Source organism: Lotus japonicus, chromosome 5, assembly GCF_012489685.1.
Source record: "Lotus japonicus ecotype B-129 chromosome 5, LjGifu_v1.2".
NCBI lineage: Eukaryota > Viridiplantae > Streptophyta > Magnoliopsida > Fabales > Fabaceae > Lotus > Lotus japonicus.
Genome location: NC_080045.1, coordinates 61,379,468 through 61,403,247, shown reverse-complemented (window position 1 = coordinate 61,403,247; position 23,780 = coordinate 61,379,468). Strand labels below are relative to the sequence as shown.

General features: G+C 35.8%; 3 protein-coding genes across 7 annotated transcripts; 1 reads left to right on the top strand and 2 right to left on the bottom strand.

Annotated features, from left to right (window-relative positions):
• The first annotated feature begins 711 nt into the window (after positions 1–711).
• On the top strand, positions 712–2,849 carry LOC130721218 (uncharacterized). Its single transcript, XM_057571980.1, has 5 exons — positions 712–847; positions 1,458–1,537; positions 1,634–2,119; positions 2,218–2,273; positions 2,357–2,849. The coding sequence occupies exons 2-5, from the start codon at positions 1,492–1,494 to the stop codon at positions 2,543–2,545; spliced, it is 777 nt and encodes a 258-aa protein (XP_057427963.1). The 5' UTR covers positions 712–847; positions 1,458–1,491; the 3' UTR covers positions 2,546–2,849.
• Positions 2,850–8,807: 5,958 nt separating this feature from the next.
• Positions 8,808–15,292, bottom strand: LOC130718281 (ferric reduction oxidase 4). 5 transcript variants are annotated; one of them, XM_057568819.1, is made up of 10 exons: positions 14,509–14,648; positions 13,589–13,668; positions 13,267–13,377; positions 12,781–12,828; positions 12,143–12,699; positions 11,816–12,050; positions 11,366–11,693; positions 10,614–10,854; positions 9,691–10,403; positions 8,808–9,167 (listed from the first exon to the last, which is right to left on the bottom strand). In XM_057568819.1, coding segments are annotated over exons 5-10 (1,659 nt in total). In that variant the 5' UTR covers positions 12,145–12,699; positions 12,781–12,828; positions 13,267–13,377; positions 13,589–13,668; positions 14,509–14,648; the 3' UTR covers positions 8,808–9,027. The 5 variants fall into 5 exon arrangements, with proteins under 5 accessions (XP_057424802.1, XP_057424801.1, XP_057424799.1 ...); XM_057568818.1 differs by lacking the exon at positions 12,781–12,828; XM_057568816.1 differs by lacking the exon at positions 12,781–12,828 and having other exon boundaries at positions 12,670–12,699.
• Positions 15,293–17,029: 1,737 nt separating this feature from the next.
• LOC130716642 (uncharacterized) lies at positions 17,030–19,122 on the bottom strand. Its single transcript, XM_057566623.1, has 4 exons — positions 18,874–19,122; positions 18,627–18,782; positions 17,984–18,225; positions 17,030–17,430 (listed from the first exon to the last, which is right to left on the bottom strand). The coding sequence occupies exons 1-4, from the start codon at positions 18,938–18,940 to the stop codon at positions 17,107–17,109; spliced, it is 789 nt and encodes a 262-aa protein (XP_057422606.1). The 5' UTR covers positions 18,941–19,122; the 3' UTR covers positions 17,030–17,106.
• Between the last annotated feature and the right edge of the window lie 4,658 nt (positions 19,123–23,780).

The following is a 23,780-nucleotide window of genomic DNA, read 5'->3' as shown; positions in this document are numbered from 1 at the left end:
GTTTGGATACATTTATCAGGAATTGGATCTGATAGACTTGAATTGGATCTGTAAAAGGGAAAGGGGACAATTGGATCAACATTGATGCTAAAGCAACAAATTGTTGTGTTAGGATGGATTCAATTCTGGTTCTGGGGCCAGAATTGGATCAACATTTAACATCCAAACATCAATGGAGATGAAAAAATCACGTTTGAGGTCTTTAAACGTGGATCAGACCTGATCTAACGTGCATCCAAACACACCCTTCATGCCTCTTGTCACACTAGTGTTCAAGTATGCTGATCGACTAGTGTTAATCATGACTATGAAGTATGAACAATGTTCAAGTATCTCATACTAATGTTTATTGTAGACACTAGTGTTCGAGTATGCCGACCGACTATCGTTGATCATGACTATGAACTCGCCATAGTCATGAATCCATAATCGTCAAGTTAATAATTTACATTAATTTTTTAAGAAATTATTGAATACTAAAAAGAGCAAATTGATCAAATAAATATATTTTTATTGAAGAAAAATGCATTTGTACCCGACATCACAAAAAGGCTAATCATCCATCATAAGGGGGAAACGGCCCGTCTCAGCCCAAGCATGTTGGAAGGAAAGGCAACGGTCATAAACTGAATAGGTATTAACGTAATTTGATTTCTTAATAAGGGGCAATAACGTAAAAGCAAGAAAGTTACCGTTGAAATTCCCTTTCCACATATATATATAGTGCGAGTTCTGCCAAATCCTGATTTTGAAATCACCGAGAAAACGAATACAGAAAGAAAGTGTCAAAGAAAATCACAGAGAAACAAGAGAATTCCAATTCTTCCTTTTCAGCATTATTATCACAGTAAGTTTCGTTCTTCTTCTTACTTCTTTTCGATTCAAGAGTTGTTTCTTCAAATCACATGCATGATCTATTGAATTCGAACCAGTGTAGTGGGATTTTGATTGCATTCTTCTTTTCTTTCACTGTTGGGTTGATGGAGAATCTAGGTTTCGAATGTCTAGAATTCTTTCGTTTTTGAATTGAAAATAAATTTGCTAGATGAAGAAGGGAAATTGAAATCTTAGGGTTTCTTTTGCATCGAGTTTAGGGATAATGATATTCATGTGAAATTTATGGATTTTATTTCCTGTTTCTTGAATAGGGGAAATGTCTGCATTGATTTTAGGGATATTCATGTGAAATATTTGGGATTTTGTTTTATTTCCTGTTTCTTGAATATCTGCATTTTAAGGAATATTCATGTGAAATGTTAGGGTTTTTATTTCCTGTTTATTGAATTAGGAAATGTCTGCAATGATTTTAGGAATATTCATGTGAAATGTTAGGGTTTTTGTTTCTGTTTCTTGAATTATTTTTTACATTCTTATTTTGTCTAATTGAAGGACCTAGTGAATAGGAGTTTAGATGTACAAGTTTTGTAAGGTGGCCTAACCTTGTGCAATATATGCAGGACATTCATTTGGAAATTTGCTGACTTAGCACAAATGGCAGGCTTATTTCATGACCAAATCTTCAATGTCCATGGAAATGGTATTATTCTGGTTTTTTTTTGGCTTAATTAAACATGTTTCACTGTCAATTGCTTGTGTTAACTATGCTTATGCTGATTCTTCAATGATGGTGCAGGAGCAGGAACTGTTTCTGGGAAGGCAGATTTCACAGGGCAGAGGAAAACCAGGGCTGGGGGAAGAAAACCACTTGGTGATCTATCCAATGCAGGGAAACCCATGAACCAAGTAGATGGAAAGAAAGCCCTTGATTGTTTGTTAAACTCTGGGAAATCCTCTGTTAGCCAGGCATCAAAACTGCTCAAGTCTAAAAACCCCACTATCAATGATGAAGCTATTTCTAAGGCAAGAAATCCTGAGAGTAACAAGAGAACTGTGAGCAAAGCTTCTGAGAAATCACGAACTGGTAGCAGGAAAGCGCTTTCTGACATTTCAAACGCTGGGAAGCCACATCTGCCGGAGGTTAAGCAGAAAAACAGCCGGAAACAAAGTGGGGAATCTCTAGACCCTAGTGCAATTGCTGAAGAACAATGCTTGCACAATCATGAGGAATGTATCAAATCACAGTTTCAAACTGTGGATGTGCTTCAATTTTTTAAGGATGGTAAGCAGTAAGCACTACCAAGTTCAATTTTGTTTTTATATTGTGCATTTTGGCTGGTGCTGATGTTTACTTGTTGCTTTGATTTATAATTTGATCAGATTTTGATGATCAGATGACAATTTCCTATGAACAGCCTGCAATTAGAAAACTTGAGGTTAGTTTGTTATTCTTGGTGTGTGTTTCTTCTGGCGTGTGATCTGTGTTTGGTTTTTCTAACTATTTTTCCATGCTTTTCAGTCTGAGAGTGAATACTTGTTGGATTTGGAGGAGGTGCCTGAGTGGTTACCTGAAGTGCAGACTCTATCTGCTCAGCATGGTTCTCCAGTACACTGCAAGAGTCCAAAATTACCAAGCTGCAGCACATTGTGGAGTGACTTTGAAGTCAATTTCAAGTTGATGGACACACCAAAATTGTCTAAAATCTGATTTCTACTGCAACAATGTATAAGTGTTGATTACCGTAGATGTTTTGTGCCAATCCTCTGATGGCAATAGATGTGGTATTTTTAGAGATGACCTTAATGTTTGTTAAGCTGTTATCTTAGACTGATGTTGGCATGGTTTATTCTGATTACTGTAGATATTTTGTGCCAATCCTCTGATGGCATTAGATGTGGTGTTTTTTAGAGACCTTAATGTTTGTTAAGCTGTTATCTTAGACTGATGTTGACATGGTTTATTCTGATTTCTGCCCAACATTTCAATGAATGATCTTATGCCTTTTTCTTTCCTTTGTTATTGTACACTCATGTTGACATGGTTCATTCTGAATTCTGCCCAACATTTCAATGAATGATTTTGCCATCTGGGTGGGTAATGGTGGGAGTTCCGTGAAGAAGGAATTCCAGTCTGGTGGTTTTCTGCCAATGTGTGGTCTCAGTAATCCATTTCCATTAACCATAAAAGATATTGAATTCATAAAAATAAACACAGCTTCTCAGTTCTCATAGTTTGACAAGGTAGCTAGCTAGGTACAATTTGACAATTTGCACAAGGTTTTCTTTGTATATATTGGGTCCCCTGATTTTTTATACTAATGGTAGCGGTATTCAAAGGTTTACAATTTGACAATTCACAATAAGAAATACTAATTCACAATAAGAAATACTAATTGTCACGAGTACAAGTACAACACACAAATTGTTATTTGATTGGATCACTGATTAGTTCCATAAAAAACTACTCTGTTTTGGTTCAATAAATGCTCAATGAATTACTCGTGGGTTTCATTGAGCTTGCCTACTGTTGAAAATTGTAACTAGAATTATGAATTACTCATGAGCTCATTGATCGTTTAGAGTAGTCAACTACTAAAAGACCATATGCTTTTAATTATTAATTATTAATTATAGTAAACAGATGAAAATTGTAAAGAATTAGTGACTTTTGTAACACCCCATTTTTCGTTATTTGGTTATTTAGTATTTTATTTTAATTACTATTATGCTATATGGTAATTTGATGAATTATGTGATTTTATTAGATAATTAAGTGATTATGTGATATATGGAGTGAGTAAATTATTTAAATTATATCTGAGTGATATATGTGATTATAATTTAAATCTTATATGATATAGTATAAGATTTAGATAAATAAGGTGTAAGATCAAGTTTTGATCTAGTAGTACAACTCTTATGTTTTGATGATTACAAGTTAACTTTTGAGTATGAACAATTATGGTACTCTAACGTGTTTTTCTGAGTGTGCTGTCTACAGGCTCTGACCTCAATTCCATCTCACACAAATCAGAAGCACTGTGCATATAGAGTGACCCAAGCAACGCTTTCGCAACATCTATGTTCAGTATGAACAGTAGAATTGCTTCAGAAGATCTGAAGTTATACAAGCTCTGATAAGAACTCAGTCACTAGAAGTTCTGAAGATCCAGAAAGTCTGATAACCAAGAAACACTGAAGGTTCAGATGTTCTGATGGTGTAGAAGACTCTGAAGATCCAGAAGCTGATTAGTGAAATTCTGATGTCCAGAAGCAAGATACTCTGAAGACCATGTACTTCCCTCTGAGTTCAGAATCAGAAGATACAATGGTCAGAGGATCTGGGCTTTCCCTCTGACTCTGATCAACCGGCTTCACAAGTTCCAACATGAAGCTTTCTCCTGATCAGAAGTCTCCTAGGTTTAAAGGTCAAGTCGCTATCCAAGTACAAAAGCAACTGTACCTTCCTGACGACCTACCTAACAGTCTCAGACACAGCAGAAGCTGGATTTTCCAGAACTGCCCTCCAACGGTAGCATTTTCCATGCAACGCTCAACCCTAATCCTTGGAGTATATAAAGAGGCTGAAGACTGAAAGAAGCGGCTAGAAGCATTCACATACGCGCAAGACAAATTCAAATTCTTCTAAGCTTTCTTTCATCTGAAATTCATTGTGTTTACTATTAGCTTTTTAGAAGCAAATCTCTTGTAAACAATTCTTTGATAAACAGTTTGTTTAGTTCCTTTAGGAGATCAAGGTTGATCGGATCCTAGAGAAGACTAAGAGAGTGAATCTTAGTGTGAGCTAAGTCAGTGTAATTGTTAGTCACTTGTAGGTTTCAAGTGCAGTTGTAACTCTTACCTGATTAGTGGATTGCCTTCATTCTAAGAAGGAAGAAATCACCTTAACGGGTGGACTGGAGTAGCTTGAGTGATTTATCAAGTGAACCAGGATAAAATCCTTGTGTGCTTTTCTATCTCTTATCTTTAGCACTTAAGTTCTCGAAAGATTTGTCAAAATCTTTAAGGTGGAAGCTTTATCTTGAAAACGTTATTCAAACCCCCCCTTTCTACCGTTTTTCATACCTTCATAAGGCTGTTAGGTTTTTGTGTGAGTAATTGAGAGTGAGGCCCATTAGTATGACTATTTAAGGGTTAGGAGTGAATTAAAAAGAGAGAAATCAGAATTTGATAATTGGAGAAGTTAGCAGACAAAGAGAACACGTGAAAAGCAAGGAGAGGAGAAAAGAGAAGAAAACCTAGACTTTGATCTTCAAGAGGTAAGGGTTTGAATTTACCTTGTATAATTGTAGAATAACAGATGTTGAGTTTAACATGAAGGAACCCCATCTTCTTTGAAAATTCAGAATTGAGAGACTGTGTTGAGTGTTAGCATGTGGTGAGCAAAATTGATTTTGAGCGAAATTGAGATTCTGAGGAAAATTGGGTTCTGTTCTGTTCTGCCCGCAGATACCCTAACAGTCTGTGTTGTAGAGAGCATAACTCTCTCTAAAGAATTCCAAATTGAGTGAAACCAATTTTGTATGAAAGCTAACTCATAGGGCTATTTTGGGTAATATTTTCATAATTTTTCGATTACTGGTTCAATACCAGAATCATTTGCAAGTTCATTCTGTTTCTGCCCGCAGGCACCCTAGCAGCCTGTGTTGTAGAGAGCATAACTCTCTCTAAAGAATTCCGAATTGAGTGAAACCAATTTTGTATGAAAGCTAACTCATAGGTATATGTTGGGTAATATTTTCATAATTTTTAGACTGCTGGTTCAATACCAGAATCATTTGCAAGTTCATTCTGTTTCTGCTCGCTGACACCCTAACAGCCTGTGCTGTAGAGAGCATAACTCTCTCTACAAAATTCCAAATTGGATGAAACCAATTTTGTATGAAAGCTAACGTATAAGGCTATGTTTAGTAAAATTTTCATAATTTTTGGAGTGCTCGTTTAGTACCAGATTTATCTGCAAGTTTGCTATGTTCCTGCTTATTTCTGGGATTGATTCTGAAACTGATTCTAGTAATTGATATGAGACATTTGATGACTTTGTGTTGCTATTTTGCCAGTGGAATAGTGGATGATTTGATAATTGTATTGAAGTGTTATTTTGTGCAATTTTGGTGTGATTTCCGTTATGGAATTTGGTGAGAAAATATGTTATATATTTGGGGCTGGAGTGGTCTCAAATTGCATGTTTTAATTTATGAGTTTTTGCACGAAATACACTTCATTTAGTCAAGAGGCAACGTGTCGGTTTTCATCGGAAAACTGAGGTTTGTCCCAGAACTGGCGTGGTTCTGGAAGTATGGAGTGGACTTCATTGGTGGTTAACTGTCTGGAGTGGACGCGGTGATACCGCTAAGGTTAACAATTGGTACCACATGCATACATTAGAGTCTCACACACTAAGTTTCACGTTTACAGTGGTTTTATGTGATTGGTGATTTGTTGGTGAATTGTTTTGCTGTTGTGATAAAGTTGAATTATTATTCTTCTTAAAGCTTATAATTTCCCGAAACATTAATAAGAATTGTGAAACTGTCTTGAGAGCAAATATTATAATCACTCAGATTTTAAAGTAAAGGTGAAGAGTTTATAAAGCAGAATCTGAATTGTTTACTTGCTCTTTGTTATGTTATATTTTTATACAATGTAAGTTCTTACCCTTCTGTTGGAATGATGTTCTATGCGACATCGCTCAGGTACTTGAGGTAGAGATGTGGCTCATGAGGAGTAGCTTCGGAGAGTCTTAGTTTATGTTATTATTATAATTATTATAATAAAATAAAGTGTCTTGCTCTGTAATGTAACACTGGGTAGATATTTTACGTTACTTTTGCATTTCTGTTGAGAGGATTTTATAACCTCTCCTTATGGAAGTTGTTGAATAATTTTCTAAATTATGGCGATGTCGTACTGTTGATGGCCGAAGTGCTTATGAAATTCAGTTCTGAGTATGATGAATTTTATTGGAATATCATGGAAGATAAACCTATTTAAATAAGTGATCTTATGCATCTTAGGATTATCTGGCTGGTTTAGAAATTTTATTGGCATAAATAACTCTTTCTTTGAAAAGCATATGAACTTATAAATTTTCAAACACAATCAGTGTTAATTTTAATGAGTTTTCGTAAAGAAGTGTAATACTCCCTTAGATATGTTTCTAAACTCTGATAAACGTTTTAAAATAAAACAATGGGAAAAAGGGGGTGTTACAACTTTTAGTTATTACTCCTCCGTTCCTATATGTAAGAACCAAACCACCAATGCACACCCCTTAAGAAAGTTATTGGTAGTATTAAATTTATTCAAATTTATCTTGACTTTCCAAAATTACCCCAACTTATTTTTCTTAGTTTCTACTTATCATTAATGAGTTGCATAGTGGAAAGAAAGAGAAACATCAATTAAATGAGGGTATTGTTGCCAAAATATAATTAATGTACCTTGAAAGTTAAATTGGTTCTTATAAAAAAGACCAAACTACACCCCTCATTTGATTCTTATAATAAGGAACGGAGGGGGTAATATAACATGTACACATTCAAGAGAATAATTTATTTTTATGAAAACAAATCATTTTCATGAATAACTAGAATTATTTAACTTAAATCATACACATATTTTGACTGCCCATTAATGATGTTTCTCACTTGATACACACACTCAAATTATGATGATTGATGATGGTGGTTATGGTAGAATGTCGGTGTGTGTGTTTATTTACCATTCAACAAAATATTTACACAACAAATAAATAAGGAAAAAAAAAATACAGACACAAACTTTTTTATTGAGTAAAATACACTCACCCCCCTCAAGGTTTGCAAGAATGACACTCCACCCCATTGTTTTTTAAAATCTACACTCCACCCCATTTTTTATAAAGGAAAAATTTAGTGACGAAAACAAATTCGTCACTAATAAAAAATAATTACTAATTAGTTAAAATTTAAATAAATTAAATGCATATACACTATCATACATCAATTTATGAAAATAATTTTACTGAATTAAATTAAAAAAAACCATCCACTCTGCCTGTTAAGTCCACGTCTCATCTATCTCCAAATCGTACTTCTCACCACAAACGGTCACCACCAAACCTTTGCTCCCTTTAACATGACGACAACCATCCCAGAATGTGAAACCCCATGGCACCACCATGCCTCAAAGTTTTGTTGCGACCTGAACCCCAGAACGTGAATCGCACATCCCCAAAGCCACTTGTTCAACTACTTGTTGTGAACTTCACCCCTTTAAGTTGTGAGCGAACACTTTGTTGGTTTAAGATGTTGTTGGATTTTGTTAAAAACGGTGCTCCACCGCATCGTTGGGTTCTAATAACCTTCGATCCACTTCATATTTCTTAATTTTGTTTCTCTATTTTCTTCACCACCCATTTGTGTTGCTTTTTGGAACGGGAGGCAGCAGTGGGGAATTTTCTGCAATGGGCGAAAGCCTGACGGAACAATGTCGCGTGGAGGTAGAGGGCCTACGGGTCGTCAACTTCTTTTCTAGGAGAAGAAGCAATGACGGTATCCGGGGAATAAGCATCAGCTAACTCTGTGCCAGCAGCCGCGGTAAGACAGAGGATGCAAGCGTTATCCGGATACAATCCAATTTTAAAAATTGGAGGTATAAATAGATTATTTTGATTAAAATTGAATTATTACCAAATATGAAAACACAAGCATGTTTCACTATGTTCGAGATATGGTTTGTCAACCGGTCTTGTGTGCTATTGCAGAATTTGCATTGTGAATTTACGGAGGAAGAACGCGATTGAGAGAATGAGGAGGACTGTGATGTTTTCATTTTTATATTTATTGGATTATATTGAAAATATTTTTTGAAATTATTGATTAACAATTTAAATAATAACTAATTATTAATGAAGAATATTTTTCGTCACTAAATTTGCCTCTATATAAAATGGGGTGGGGTGTAGATTTTAGATAAGAATGGGGTGGAGTGTTATTCTAACAAAACTTGAGGGGGGTGAGTGTACTTTGAAAAGTACCCACCCATTGTAGGCAACATCAGAAAACCAAACCAATATATCCAAGGCCCATAGAACATTACGGCAACTAAAGACAATCCAAACTGATTGAAAAAAAAAGAGAACCCAAACCGCCAAAAACCAAACTAAGGGCAGACAAAGTATATACATCACCAATTGAAGCTGATGGATTCAAAGTGAAGATTATCAGCCAAACCCGAAGAACAAATTCTGGCAACTTCATGTCTCAGGTTTCTAGGGCCACAAACAAGGACTCCAACATCTTTTCCTTTGCGCTCAAACAGAATTTCTGTAACATTGACAATTTGTATCATTATCCTATAATAGTAAATACAAATATAGTCACTTTACTATTAATATCTGCATAATGCAAATACCGAACATACACATTTAGAGTGAGAAATGAAGAGATTAAAGAGAATTGATGTGATATAAAATGAATGTGATAAGAAGAGAAAAATTGAGTGTCTATAAAGTGTTTACACTGTTTGAATGTCTAAGTGTCAGTTTGGTTTACCGTTAGAAAGTATGAAAACATAAACTTTTTATTCAGTCAACTAAGTGCATTGCGAATTCAGATTAGATTCAGCCAAGAGATTCTACATTCACTAAAGTCAGGGGTTCGTGACCGTCCGATCTAAATGGGATGGCTCCGATTTTAAGACTTTTATGTGCACTTAGGATCAAACTATTTGAATAAGAGTCGTCTTAGTAAGATCAAAAGGTCATGGATCCATGACTTCAGTAAATGCAGGTTCCAGCAATCCAAGTACGTATCATTACGGGTTGACAATAAAAAACTTGCCACTTACTCTTGAGATCAGGCCTTGCACCAAAATGCACATTGGTGGCTTGCACTAAAGATTGATGAGGAAGGCTTTCCAGCTCTCTTTCCGAGCCATAAATCCATGAACCTGGTGATCTTTCTGGTGTAAAAAGTTCTACATTCATAATCTGCTTATTAATTTCAACAACGTTTTGTTTCTTCCACCATAGAAAAATTGCACTAGAACAGATACATATGCATGCACAGAGTAGAAACAGGAACCACAAAACCTTGAAGCTCCAGTCATAAACTTCATCTGAGTTATTTTCAATTGGGTAAATATAAAAACGAGTGACAATCCCTAAAAGGAGGAGGAACATGAGGAATGATGATGAGATTATAGCACCAAGCCATAACCAGTTGTTGGGGCCTAATACAGCTGAGATTGGAGAGTCTGAGAAGGAGGGCTTAAAGCAAATGGTTTGGATTTGTTTTTGAGAATCTCTTGGGGGTTCTTCTTTATCTCTTGTAATATAGGCTTCAATTTGTAACTGAAGCTGTGAGATTTCAGTTGTTGAGCCAGAAACAGGAAGCACAAGATCTAACATGGTTAGATCAGCATAATGCTTGAAAGCACAAACAAGGAGGAGTTTTGGAGTGTGAGATTCTTGTTGTTGGCTTTGGAATATGAGATCTCGGATTATGGATATGAAGGGTGTGATGCCACTTCCACCACTCACCATCACTAGTTCATCGTGCCTGTTAGACGACAAATTGATCAGGCAGAGAAAATTAGTCGAACTCAAAAAATACTTACAGATAATTTATATTTACATGAGCTTAATGAGACGAGTTGCAAATTAAAGCATAATTAAAAAAAAAAAGACCCCAATTGAATTCTTCATTTATACAGTATCATATATAAACAAGAAGCATTTTCCTATTTCATGTTTGTTGTGAACACCAAACCTTAAAAATTGTGCAGTATGCGGTCCATATGGCCCTTCAACAGAAACGTTGAGATGATCCAAAGAAGAATTAGAAAGTTCCTGGTACAGCTTGTTTGACCAGCTACCAACATTTTTTATGGCAACACTGAGGCAATTTGTCTCCATGTTAGAGCTAGAAGTCACTGTAAAAGGGTGCCATTGCAGCTTGGAAACCTTAGGAACATTTATGAACACTATGCTCGTGGGGTTATAGTGTAAACCTGAAATTAGGATTTAGACAAAATATATAAATGTCAGAAATAAAATAGAAAATCATTATGTGTTTTTACCCATAGCTTAAACGATTAGGATAGTTGGTTTATGATATTAAAGGGTCTGATTAACTAGTGTCTAGTAATGGAAGTCTTTTTCTTAGTTGGGTTACCAAGTCTTCAAATGGCGTCTTAACTTTTTATCTCAGCCAGAAAATCTTGTCATATATAGTTACAAACTTACATGATGATTTTTAAATGTCTAAATTTTACTGGCAGGATAGAAAATAAAACACATTTTTGAAAACATATAATTCTTATCTAACCATAAAATTGTATCATTAATAATTCAAAAACAAATGAAGATTTAGCAAATTTTATGAAAAATGAGAGAGACTAAATTCTTAAAAGTATAAAGACTCAATTGGCTTGGAAAAAAAACTAAGTGGACCAAAAATGTAATTAAGCCTAAGGTTCAAATAGAAAAATTGGGGAAGAAATAAATTTTTGATTCCCTTACTTGGGGTCTTGGAGAAGTTGAGCTCAAGTGCATCACAAGGCAAGAGGCGACCTGATAGTAACCGAGCATGTTGGCGAGATTGTAAGAATCTGAGGTGTCTATCAACGAGGAATAGGAAAATCCCAGGAGCTATCATGCACATGTATGCAACTCCAACATGGATGGCATAAAATAAGATGTAGAGAATGTAGAGATGGTGAGTGTAGAAGAACACCTCAAACATGTTACGCCTAACCCGGGGAAAACTTGTCACCCACATGGCTAAAGCAATTAAACTTGCAATCTCCCCTGCTACATTGGATACATATGTCTTGCTCCATTCTAGCATCTTGGCCATCACACAAAAATGTTAGTCATAAAATTATGCATATGTCTTTCATATATAGTTAAAAATGTCTTGTTTCATTCTTGGGTGGCTCACCATATTTATTTTCCTTAAAAAATATGTACCTCTTTCATTTGGTTTGTTATGCCCCAATAGATGATGAAACCTATAGTATGCGCAGCAAAAAGAACCATTGATGTATGACCAAGCCAGATATGGTACTTGATGCTTGATTCAGAAGTGAGTCCAACAAGAGGCAAAATAGAAGATCCTCTTGTGACTGGAAAAAAAAGAAACGCCCAACATATGTTTCCTATGTACCCAAGTCTCAGAGATACACTCCTGAACTTTGCTTCCCACCTGCAAAAAGTACATACAATCGTTAGCTAGGTTAATTAATTTTACAGGTCTTACAAATAGACCGCGCGACACAGTATTGATCACTGTCATACATCACACTAAACTTTGTGACAGTTAAGAATAGCCGCTAAGTGTAGTGTCTGACACTAGTTGTTGTGTTGCGGTCAGTGGCGGATCCAGGACCCCGAGGTCAGGGGGTTCAAAATTTTCAAAAGAACACATCAATTAAAATACTGAACTGCTGAAGAACTGGACAGAGAAATACACGAAATGCACAAATCCTATGTTGGGAAAGCTTAAAAAATGAAAAGAATTCAGTTGAATGAAAATGATTTACAAATCCATTAAAAGTAACAAATTATGAGATATTACAATTTACAAACACGATGATTGGTAAATGAATTAAAGTCTTAAACCATGACAATTTAAAACCAGATTCATACGAGAATTCATTCCAATTCCATGATGATTTTAAGGATTCCAAACACAGCGAAAGGGAAAAGACTTTCATATACCTTTGTAACCTGAACTAAACAGATAACCGAAATAAACTGTACCCCAAGGTTTCAATATGCGTTAAACACCAAAGCTTCTGATAACTCTCTCCAAAAAGCCCTACCTTGGCAATGGAAGTTCCCACATTAATCACCTACAATTTTGTAAACAAGAAATTTATTGATTTTGCATGCCAAAAAAACAGCAGTTCAAAATACAAAAGACACAAAGAAACCTTCTATTTTTTAAAATGTGAAGCTTGAGCTCTGCATAAATAAGCATCCTAGCAACAGATAGGATCAGTAATATCAATTTCACCATTAATTTGCATAGCTACGGAAGTAAAATAAAAAGTAACTAAAAGAAACAAAAAAGAGAAGAAACTCAAAGAGACCATTTTGAAACTTTCTTCATGAAAACAATACATACATAAATACAAAGAACATTTTTATTTAAACAAAGAAGGAAAAAATACCGCTAAAGAAGATATGAAATCCATTCAAAATGAAGAGCATGATACATCAAGTGAAATGGAATTAAAAATGTAGCAACTAGCAAGACTGCTGAATCCCTAAATACCCAATAGCATATAACCAGAGAGACCAAGAACACAATTTTTCATATGATTGCTTAGCTCTTTGATATCTTTGGTCATTTAAGAAGGTTGCAAGGTGCAAGAATTACACACAGATTGCAATTCAATTTGAAGTCCTGGACTTACTGACTCTAGATGATCATCATCATTGATATCTCCCGTGGTATCAAATGTGCAGATCAAACCATCTTCTGAAGCAGAAATAAGCTAGCCTCGTTCATCAGGGACAAAATGAACCTAGCACCAATCACACACTTTCAACATATCAGACATGAATACACACCTCCCATTAAATAAATAAATAAATAATTAAAGCCATTTTATTCATCAATTCTCATATACCCACATCAAATTTTACCCAATAAAGCAACTTTCAAGCAAATCAATTTTATACTACATAGCTGCAAATTGAATCAAGAAACAATGTCAAATACAAATTGAAGATTACCTTTGCATCCTGTTGCGCAGGACCATTCTCTTGTTGATTCTGGGCTTGCCTTCTAAGAAGGAACATGTTGACTCCAAAACCTATGCAAGAAATCTTCAAATAAAATTAGTGTTCCTCTTCAAACCTAATTTACAATATCACAGAAATCCCAGAAGGCGAAACAAAAGTAGAAAATAATCAAAAAATCAGAAATATCTAATATTCCAGCCAACAATTGACAAATTGATTTCAGCAAATTCAACAATTGACAACATACGCTACTTTCAAACTCAGAAAAGGGAAAGCAAATCAAAATAATAGCAGTTAGGGTTTTCAATTTGGGGTTTAGGTTTTCAATTTGGGGGTTTTCAATTCCAACCAACCTTCAAGCTTCAACAGAGAGAGAGAGAGTGGGTGGTGGCGTTGTGCAGTGTGCGCCGGCCGCCGGTGGTGGTGGACTGGTGGCGTGGCCGCGTGGTGTCACTGGTGTGTGTTGTGCTTGAGAGTTGAGAAGTAGAAGTGTAGAACCAGAGTCGTGAGAGAGAGAGAAGGTAGTGAGCAGAGAAGGATTGTGGTGGGCTGGTGGCCGGTGGCGGTGGTGCGTCGGCTGGTGGTGGTGGACTGGATCGGTGGTGGTCAAGAGAAGGAGAAGAGGTGTGACCGTGTGAATGACAGAATCGTGATTCGTGAGTGTGGTGAGAGAGAGACTGAGAGTGAGAATGAGTGCGTGAGAGAGAGTGAGGCTGTCTGGGACCTGGGTGCAATTTTTTAATTTCAGGGGGTTCAAAAAAAATTTACTATAGGGGGGTATGTAGGAATTTTTTTTTTCCAGGGGGTTCAACTGAACCCCCTGAACTGAACGTGGGTCCGCCCCTGGTTGCGGTTTATGTAACTTTTTCGTTAATTTTAACAAAACTTTAGAGTATATACAGCATACTTACACTTTTTCTCCTTCCATGTGCATATGAAGGTGGGAAAAGCTGGTTTGTAAGTAATTGGAGAGGGACCATATCAAGAGCACACCAAACATGGCTACAAAAATAAGCTCCATAGATGTGACAACCCCTATCGGAGACATCACTAGCAATGGACGTCTCAAGGAACATAGATATCTATTTACATCTTCCCTGAAACCAGAACAATTAAAGATCTTAGTTCACTGGGTATGATCGGATATAAACCAAATAACACTTATTACCGCTTATCTTTTAAAAAAACATTGCATAAGTTACAAGAAATGTTATTTGAACTGGATCCAAACATATATACATGTATATGTGCTACCTACCTTGTGTATGATTTTTGTGTTCTATTCTGATGAAGATGGAGATAGATGCAACTCAAAGCCCCAATGAACATAATGGGGAATGTGAAAAGCAGGAGATTTTTCCCTAAAAAATAGTTGACCTTGTAACTATTTAGTATAATTATTAAAAGGAAGGAGGAGATAGAGATAAGGGAAATTAAGAGGAACTCTCATAATAATCTTATGGAGTGCAAGAAGATGAACCTTGCTCTCTAAAGTAAGTGGAATTTAGGTTGCTTTGAAGCTTGGGAGTCCATGTGTTCTTGTAGATATTTGTGGGCAACAAGATCCAAATGGTGAGCCACCCAAGAAATACCAAAAGAAACATGGTCCTTAGGAATGTGCGCAGGCTCCTCATCTTGTACTAGTGATGAGTAGTGAGTAGTACGAGTCTATATTTTCAGTACAATCTGCATTGTATAGAGTTTTGAAGGTGTGTATATATAGAATTTCAGACACTTATGGTAAGGCTAATATCATGCTTTGGAGTTATAATTAATTTAATTAAATCAAGTTGCTTATACTTCTTTTTGGGTTTTAAATCAAGTTGATTATACATTTCAAGAAGTTTATTCGTTTTATTACTAATATTATTTTATTGGAATTTAAGTTACATCTAACTCTACTCAAAATTCAATTTAAATACAATGATTTCCCTCCCGTATATAAGTATATAACTATGTACTTTATTAGTTTTATTTCTAGCCATGTGAGACTTAACATTATCCTCATGCTCATGATTGATCATCTAAAGCATGAGGATCACAAACTTCATATTCATGTGAATGCTCATATCTTCATCGGGCAATCACTAGGAGAAAACGCTTCAATGTATAGGCTATCTAAATTACCGATGACCTCAAAGTTATCACAAATTAAATAATCATTGTTGCCAATGAGTTATCATTTTGTTTAAAAAAATTAAAAAATGTAGCCGACAGCTTTAATCATCGTAAACTTGACGACAATTTTTTTTGGGCGGGAGGAGTTGCTAACTCGCTGACAGCCTAGACCAGTAGTACCCTAAAATGTTGGCTCACCACTATAAGCCTATCCATGGTAACTTAGCAATCTCTTCAAATTTTGGTCAACATTGAAAATGATTAACAAGTTTGTTGTTGTCTTTCTTCATAAACACCATAAGAAGAAGAAGAAAAGTGACTTGATTGAAGGGAGAGTGGGACGATTAGGAGGAGGAATTGCCGTGGTGGTGGGTCGTTGGAAGTGTGTCCCTTTTTAGAGATCGATTGTAAAAGAAGAGTCACTGACTCACTTTAATACTTAAAATACTACACGAGATACCACATCAAAAAAAAAAAAATCTGAGTACCACATAATTCACCTTTAAAAGTTACGTAGTAAAACATATTTTAACCCAAAATAAAACGGTTGGATGGATATCCAAATTTGACATTTGATTAAACCCTAGTAATTAGCCCTATCTATATCACAGGAGAGAATACTCTGGATATGAGAAAAAGTTGAAAATATGGCATAAGAACAATATTACTCAAGAAATTCTCTCGTGATATGATCACACGGATTAATTAAGCAATATCATGGTACTAATAAGTTATTTTATTATAATAATTATAACAAATAGAAAATACAATTGTTGTACTTCCTAGCAAGTGAAGCCACACTTTGCAAAAAGTCAGCCAAACTCTGGATTGACCTTCTATAATTAACTATATAGTGGTAGTACAGTTGACATGAGTTTACTGTACTAATGTTGTAGTACATGTTGTACGAGTACTGTTATATATCAACCTATACTATAATTAATTTCAGCCTAATTAAGTGTTACATGAATACAATATCTTTTATACATAACTAATTTGAACTAAATTGAGAAATAAGCTTCCATAAGAAGTATGAGGAGTGCTAGCAATCAATGGTGGAGGGAGGGGGACATGGGCCTCCAAACTTTTCAATTTTATTTTCTTACATATGTATGTATATGTATGTGAGTTGTAGAAATTATTTTAAGGATGCCATATTCTTTTATCTTGGCCCTTCTCTTTGATCTAGGCTCTCTAATTTCAAAATTTTGTCTTTGCGACCTCTAGCAACACACTTTTAAGAACAATTTTTCTCAAATACTCTCTATGATTGCTCTATACTTATAAATGAAAAAAAAAATAACAATACAGAAATTTGTTTGCATATTTTAATAAAATTAGAGGAGAAATTAGAGTTCACAGATTGTTACCATATAATGAACATGGGAGATTTACATGTGTTTTAAAACTGTGAGACCAAATCCAATGCCGAGAAAAGTTGCAATGGCACTTCCAAATATGCCAGCAAGAATACCAGGCACAATTAGAGAGTGCCACCCTTTTGCTGTGGCCATTCCACTTGCTGTTGTTGGGCCTCCAACATTGGCATTTGAGGCTATAAGCAACAACTTCAAGTCCAGCCGAAAAAGTCTTCCCAGTCCAAGGATCACAGCAAGATGGATTACCAACTGAACAAACGAAAATAGAAAAATACTAGGTGCTGTGTTCATGACATTCCATATGTTACCAGTTGCACCTATCACCGCAAAGAATACCTATTTCTCACAAATGCCAAAAACATCTTGTCACTTTATATTGATATGAATCGGATACATAGATGGCTTGTTAGTTAAATCAATAGCAGTTCATAAACATTAAAGATATCACTGTTGAGAAACCTCACAGATGGTTAAAAATAAGTGTTTATATAAGATAGAACAATCCTAACTCATAAGCTAAGATTAGGTCTAACCTGAATTCTAATGTTGTGTAAAGACTATCCTAGATCAGTTTATTGGAGAAAAATTTCACAATTCAAATGTCTAGTCATAAGCGTGAGAGGTGAGTTGAAAAGACTCATATTTATAGATATAAGATCAAACAAGTATTTGTAGAGGGTAGAGCGACCTTCATCCCTAAGCTCTAGCTTTTGGGGTAAAGTTATGCCTGATTTCTCAAATTGATGATGACTGCACAAATTACTTAAACTTGATGCACTTTTTTTATTGACTTTATTATTTTTGGATCATGCACAAATAGCTTAATTATTTTCTTTTACAGTCTTGATAGTCAAGTGAAAAAGCCTGCCTATGATGAGTAACAACCAACCTGTATGAGAATGATGGCCATAGCCTGACCAGAGGGTGCAAGAGATGCAAATAGTTTGGGGAACACAGTTGCAAATGTTACAGCAATTGCTGTTGCCACTGGCAGAACACCCCCTTGGATTCTAAAATACCTTGTAAGAAAGGTGGAAGCTTTGCAGATGGCAAAGGACACAGCAAGAGAAGTAGCCATTTGCAGCATTGGAAGTTTGTCACCAGACCCCGACATGGTACTCATCCCATCATCTGACAAAAAAATTCAGGGTCAGGTGTGATCTGTAAAACATAGAGGCACATCATCATTCAATTCTTACAGCCACATCCAGTAGCATTGAAGCATTACAAAACAATAAATACTTCATACTAGTAATTGAACTAATGTTTCAAATAACAAAAAACAATCTGTGAAAGAAGTAAAAAATCAAATTTAGATTCCTCCACTTAGGGAAATCCTCAATTCGTGCAATCAAAGAATCTTAGCCCATCGATTAAAATCAGATAGCTCGGATTTTGAGCCTATATAAGTTGTGTGGTCTTAATTGAACGACTCAGATTACTCGAATGTGTGAAGTTAAGATTTCCCTTGCTGCGAGGATCCCAAATCAAACAATCATATTACAGTATGATCAAACAAGAATTTGACCTACCATTTACAGATGCGGAGGCCTCTGGAGGTACTTTAGATGCCAATGCAAACAGGGTAGAAAAATACAAAACGTTAATAACATTATCTGCAGCTAAGGGGGCAGATAAAACTGATGGTGAAACACCAAGGGCATCAGATATGGCAACATAGTTGACAGCTGCACAATAAGAAAACAATGATATCTAAGTGGAGATACAAATATTCCAGCAAAATAGTAATGAGTCCTGGGAAATATATAAATGAGTTACCTCCACCAATATGTCTGCCCATGAGAGCAGCTGCTATCTTCCAACTATCCTGACCAAGTGATCGCATTGGAACAAGTAGATATGCTACTAGTGTTCCAACTGTGGTTGCAACTATTATGATAATGAAGGTAAAAAAATCAGGTTCAGTGGGTAGTTACTTTTGAAAGTAGCATTTTAAACTGCATGGAACATAACCAAAACTCAGAATATAGCACTAGATATAACTTCTTAATTTTAATAAACCACTAAACTAAGGGACAATTACTTAATCCAAGAAACTATACTCAAAAGACAAAAAAAACCCATTTTGCTTCTCATCAAGAATCATTATCTATTTCCCTTAGATATATGTGTATCTAATTTTATGTAAAGATTTTGATTCATTCACATTCACTTTTTCTTCAAATATATATTTCATTTCCTTTCACTTCTATTTTTTATATCACAATTTCATTTCTTATCACATCAGCTATTATATTTCTAATTTATCTCTCATTTGTTTAATATCTCTATGAGTGTGGGTGGAATACATCATTAGGGTGTTGTTGATCTATCTATAAAAAACACTCCTGATTCATGAACTACTAATATTAACAACACCTTCCTAAAAGTCAAATAAACAACGGTGCTGGAAGCCAATTCTTCATGGATTGCTTACATCTTATGTAGCAGTTAGTGCCATCAAAATTGTGTTTAAGCAATTCAACTAACAACTTTGCATTGAAAATCTTCTAAGTGAAACCAAACCAAACCAAAGACAATTGATGAATAACCAACCACAATAATGTTTAACCGATCTAACCAAACTAACAGAAGAAGGAACAAAATCACAAAAGATGATACATGCTTAATAATCATTATAACCAAGTGCACATAAGTTCTAATAAGATACATCATCTGAGTTACACAACACCCAAAATAATGGTACTGAGTAACACATAAAATAAATGGTCACTAGCGCCACAAATGCACCACGGGTTCCTAGCATCCTATTTGAAGGAAAGTTTATTGGCGGTACTGAATTTCCGCCCAAAACATTTGAGCATTTGTCATCATCTCATTAGTCCAAAGGTTGTTGTGCTTTCCTCTGAAAATTACAGTTACGAGCCACATCCGAGTTGCGCGGTTAGATGGCTACGAATGAAAAATTTCGTCAAGCACGATTACGCAAAATGTCTAAATCACTATTTTGAAAAGAATTTATGTATGGTTTTACGAACCTCACATATATTGGGTGTAAACTTATGTTCCATCCTCATCCAATCCAACATACGAAGGGCTGAATTCCCACTGCAAATGTGAATTCGCACTGATTGATTCATGTAATGTACACAACCAAAAAAACTGCCTAACTACTAGTTTTGAGTGTAACCTTTTTCCAGCAACATGAATTTGTCTACCATCACAGAGTTCCCAATTGCCTTGTTGAAATGCATTGTCCAGAAAATTTTGCGGAAACTCCGACGGGGTCAGAAGTTGGCCGACAACTTCGCACTGCGATCAGGAAAATATATTAGATAATGAAAGGATACAAAGATGATATTTTCAAGCGAGAAAATTCGGTGGTTACCAAGCTTCGCATTGTTTCCCTCCTAGACTCCATAACATGGTCTTCAAAATTAGAATCAAAATGGTGAATCAATTTGTTAGCAACCGAAGTAATCATTAGGTACCAATGGCTCGTTGACATTTCCTCTATCATAATGTATATCTAATTAACCAAACAATTAAAAGCATCAACATTTCACGTAATGTTATGCCTACGACCAAGTGGAGGTGTGTTGAAGAAGAATTTCTTACCGGGTCTCTTATATGCCCCGATGAGTCCCTGTAAAAGAAACATACAAAGTTACTTAACTCACTCTACAAGCCTTTACCTGGGTAGGAGTCACATTCCCAGGGATTTTGTGAGTATTGACCTGTGTTTTGTCCTTGGAAAACATGCTTTGCTTATAGCATTTGATATTCTCTTCAGTACCAAATTCCTCATCAGACTTGTCAAGGTTCATGTTCATTTCATATGTTGTTGGGGTGTGTTTCCCTTGCAACGAGCCTTCATGCACTTCAGAGCATAGGGTTTCCATGTTTGAAATGTTGACGCGACTAGCATCGCCAGATGTTACGGATTGAACAACGTTGGCTAGAAGAAAACCTCAAAACCTCCTGCAATTTTTGGGGTAAATTAGTGTAAATGGGGTGCCCCTGCAATTTTTTTCTTCTAAATTTTTTCGAAAAAAAAAACCTTAAATCCTCAAAACCTCCTCTTCGAATAGAGTAAATTGGGGTAAATTTGTGTAAATGGCATGCACCTGCACATTTTTTTCCTTTCTAATTTTATTTCAAAAAAAAAACCTTCCTTAAATCCTCAAAACCTCCTCTTCAAATGGAGTAAATTGGGGGGTAAATGGGGTGCCACTGCATTTATTTTGAAAAAAACATTCCTTAAACGTTTCTTCTAAAATTTTGCTTTTTTAAAATGGGTTCCTAGAACCTCTTCTTCTAATCCCATACGAGAACCCCAAAACCCAAAATCTCATTTCTTAACCTAGATCAACAACCCGTGCCCATGATTGTTTTCAGACTATGACGAAACTTTCCTAAACCCCACTGGTAAAAATATAGGAAAACAAATCAACAAGATTGTTACTAAAGCAAAAAATAATCATAAAGTGGTAATCTACATTGCAAGTCATGCTATTGTTGATGATTATAACAATTTGATTGAAGGAGCAGATGAAATTGGTGTTCATGATTACTTCTTTGAAAAGATTTCACAGAAGATCCCAAAAGGGGAAAAAGTTTTACTTATCGGCTTGTCCACAGCTATCTAAAGGAAATCAAGGAAGCACCAAACTGTAAGTCGAAGGTCAAGGTTGTTGGAGGAATGGTGGTTTTCACAGCGACAGATGAAAAGAGTTCAATCTACGACGGACACTTCTTTCGTGGGGTTTGGAACTTGCAATGAGAGAAATACAGCCAGGCATGACCAACTTTGAGTAATTGTAGGGTTGCTCGGGCTGCTCGTAAGAACATTATACAAGCCATAAAATATGCTAAAGGAAAAGCGAAAATTCATAAATCTCATATGATTCAGCTGCGTTATTACAAGCTGTAGAAACTCTGCCAGCAGATTTGGGTGTGAACCCAGATGAGTTGGAACAAGCAATAACTTTTTTCATTATTTGAACCATAAGGGTTGCTTATATCTCAAATTGATTCAATGAATGTTTTGGTTATATGCTAGTAATATTTTCTATATTTTCTTAGCTATAAATTGTTTTCAAATTTTGTTTGTTCTTCAGGGTAAAGAATGTACATAATCGAGATCATATCAAAGCTTTAACTTTTCAGTATAGGTCATGCAAATGGTTGCATTGCAAGAAGAAGAGCTTTAACTTTCCAGCCTACGAGTGGAGTTCGAATCCTAGTGTGTGCCTTGGGATTTCTCCAAATTGGAAAGCAAGTTAATCTATGTGTTCCCCTATTGGTTCCAGCAGTAGTACTAGGAGAGTGCAATATTTCTTCCCCTGTTTTGTAGCTTCCTCTCTGTTTTGGTGCTGCTATTTTGATTGTTTTATCTGTACTGTGGGTTGTAACACCCCCTAAGTGTTACTATTCTTTATTCATTTTGGCTTTTCATAAAAAAAGGATCACATCAGAGCTGATTGCATAGCCGCTCGCAGGAACATTATACAAGCCAGAAAATATGCTAAAGGAAAAGCAAAAATTCAACAAACTGTGGCTGGACTAGAAGATGTGGGTGTGAATCCATATGATGTGCTAGGAGGATGCATAAGGAATGATGGCAAGGATTGTCAGTGCGATAAACTCTTTTCTAAGCAAAGTCCCCACAGAGAAAATCGCCTTAGCTACAACGCTGGTCGCAGAGGAAAACATGCTAAAGGAAACAATGCTGAACCTGCGGCTAGTCTAGAACCTCTGTCAAAAGTTGTTATTGTAAAGGTTGTTGATCAAACGTCATTGGATTTTCTACACGGTGCTAAAATTCAAGCCGAGGAAGAGCTCAAATCAGCTGAGGAATTATTGATGGAAGCCCATAGAAAAGTGGAAATGAAGAAGAGAAAGTTGACAGATATAAAAGAGATGGAGATGTGTGCACATGACAGAGCCCTTGAATCTGATGCACAAGATGATAAATAGTGTGATCATTTTCCTTAGTTATGTTTTTTTGGTTAATTGTTGGTTTGACCATATCTCTAGTTAATGCAAACCTTAACTCTTGAGCTAGCTTTTAGGTTGAGTTAAGCCTCCCTAATTCTAATATGGTATCAGAGCTTATCGTAGATCCATTTGTCGATTCCTCGTATTTGGGTCACCCGTTATAAAATAAAATTTAGTAAGAATCATAAATCAAATGGTGGTCCAGTGGCAAACACTATTGTCATCATTGAATGAGTTTTGTGTTCGAATCTTTCATCCCCTAGATTTAAAAAATGGACAAATGATTTGAATGAGAGTCGAACTCATTCCAAAAAGAATATTGTGAGAATGAATTACCACTGTACTAGATGCAACTCTTGAATGTTTTTTTTTTGGAAATACCAAATAAATATAATAAGGGCCAAAGACCAAAAGTTACAGAATCAGAGTACAAGATAAAGTAAAAATAAGTAATCTTGAGCTACAAGTGCTCGGAGGAATTGCAAACAAAAGCAAAAAGAAAAGGTAACAAAGCTGATAGATATCTAGATATGCCATCTGAGTACTAGTACTGAACAAAAAGAAACTAGCTATCTACTAACTAAACTAAGCAGAACAGCCATGCTCCAAAGGTGAGACTGGTCACACAAGCTTGCCCAAGACTCGCGAGGCAGGTCAGAAAACAGAGTTTGATATCTGAGTTAAGTCCTCCCTATGACCATCAAGTTAAACTCTCCTGTCCAAGC

Bases quoted from the DNA above. Each gene is read 5' to 3' on its own strand.
- LOC130721218 (XM_057571980.1), top strand. From the start codon at position 1,492: ATGGCAGGCTTATTTCATGACCAAATCTTCAATGTCCATGGAAATG. The intron at 1,538-1,633 runs GTATTATTCTGG...ATGATGGTGCAG, and splicing joins CTTCAATGTCCATGGAAATG to GAGCAGGAACTGTTTCTGGG. The intron at 2,120-2,217 runs GTAAGCAGTAAG...TAATTTGATCAG, and splicing joins GCTTCAATTTTTTAAGGATG to ATTTTGATGATCAGATGACA.
- LOC130718281 (XM_057568815.1), bottom strand. From the start codon at position 15,231: ATGAGGAGCCTGCGCACATTCCTAAGGACCATGTTTCTTTTGGTATTT. The intron at 14,695-14,855 runs GTAGGTAGCACA...TTCTGGTTTCAG, and splicing joins ACACAAAAATCATACACAAG to GGAAGATGTAAATAGATATC. The intron at 9,168-9,690 runs GTAAGTGGCAAG...TCAATGTTACAG, and splicing joins TGCAAGGCCTGATCTCAAGA to AAATTCTGTTTGAGCGCAAA.
- LOC130716642 (XM_057566623.1), bottom strand. From the start codon at position 18,940: ATGCGATCACTTGGTCAGGATAGTTGGAAGATAGCAGCTGCTCTCATG. The intron at 18,783-18,873 runs GTAACTCATTTA...CTTATTGTGCAG, and splicing joins GGGCAGACATATTGGTGGAG to CTGTCAACTATGTTGCCATA. The intron at 17,431-17,983 runs GTTGGTTGTTAC...TGTGAGAAATAG, and splicing joins TGGCCATCATTCTCATACAG to GTATTCTTTGCGGTGATAGG.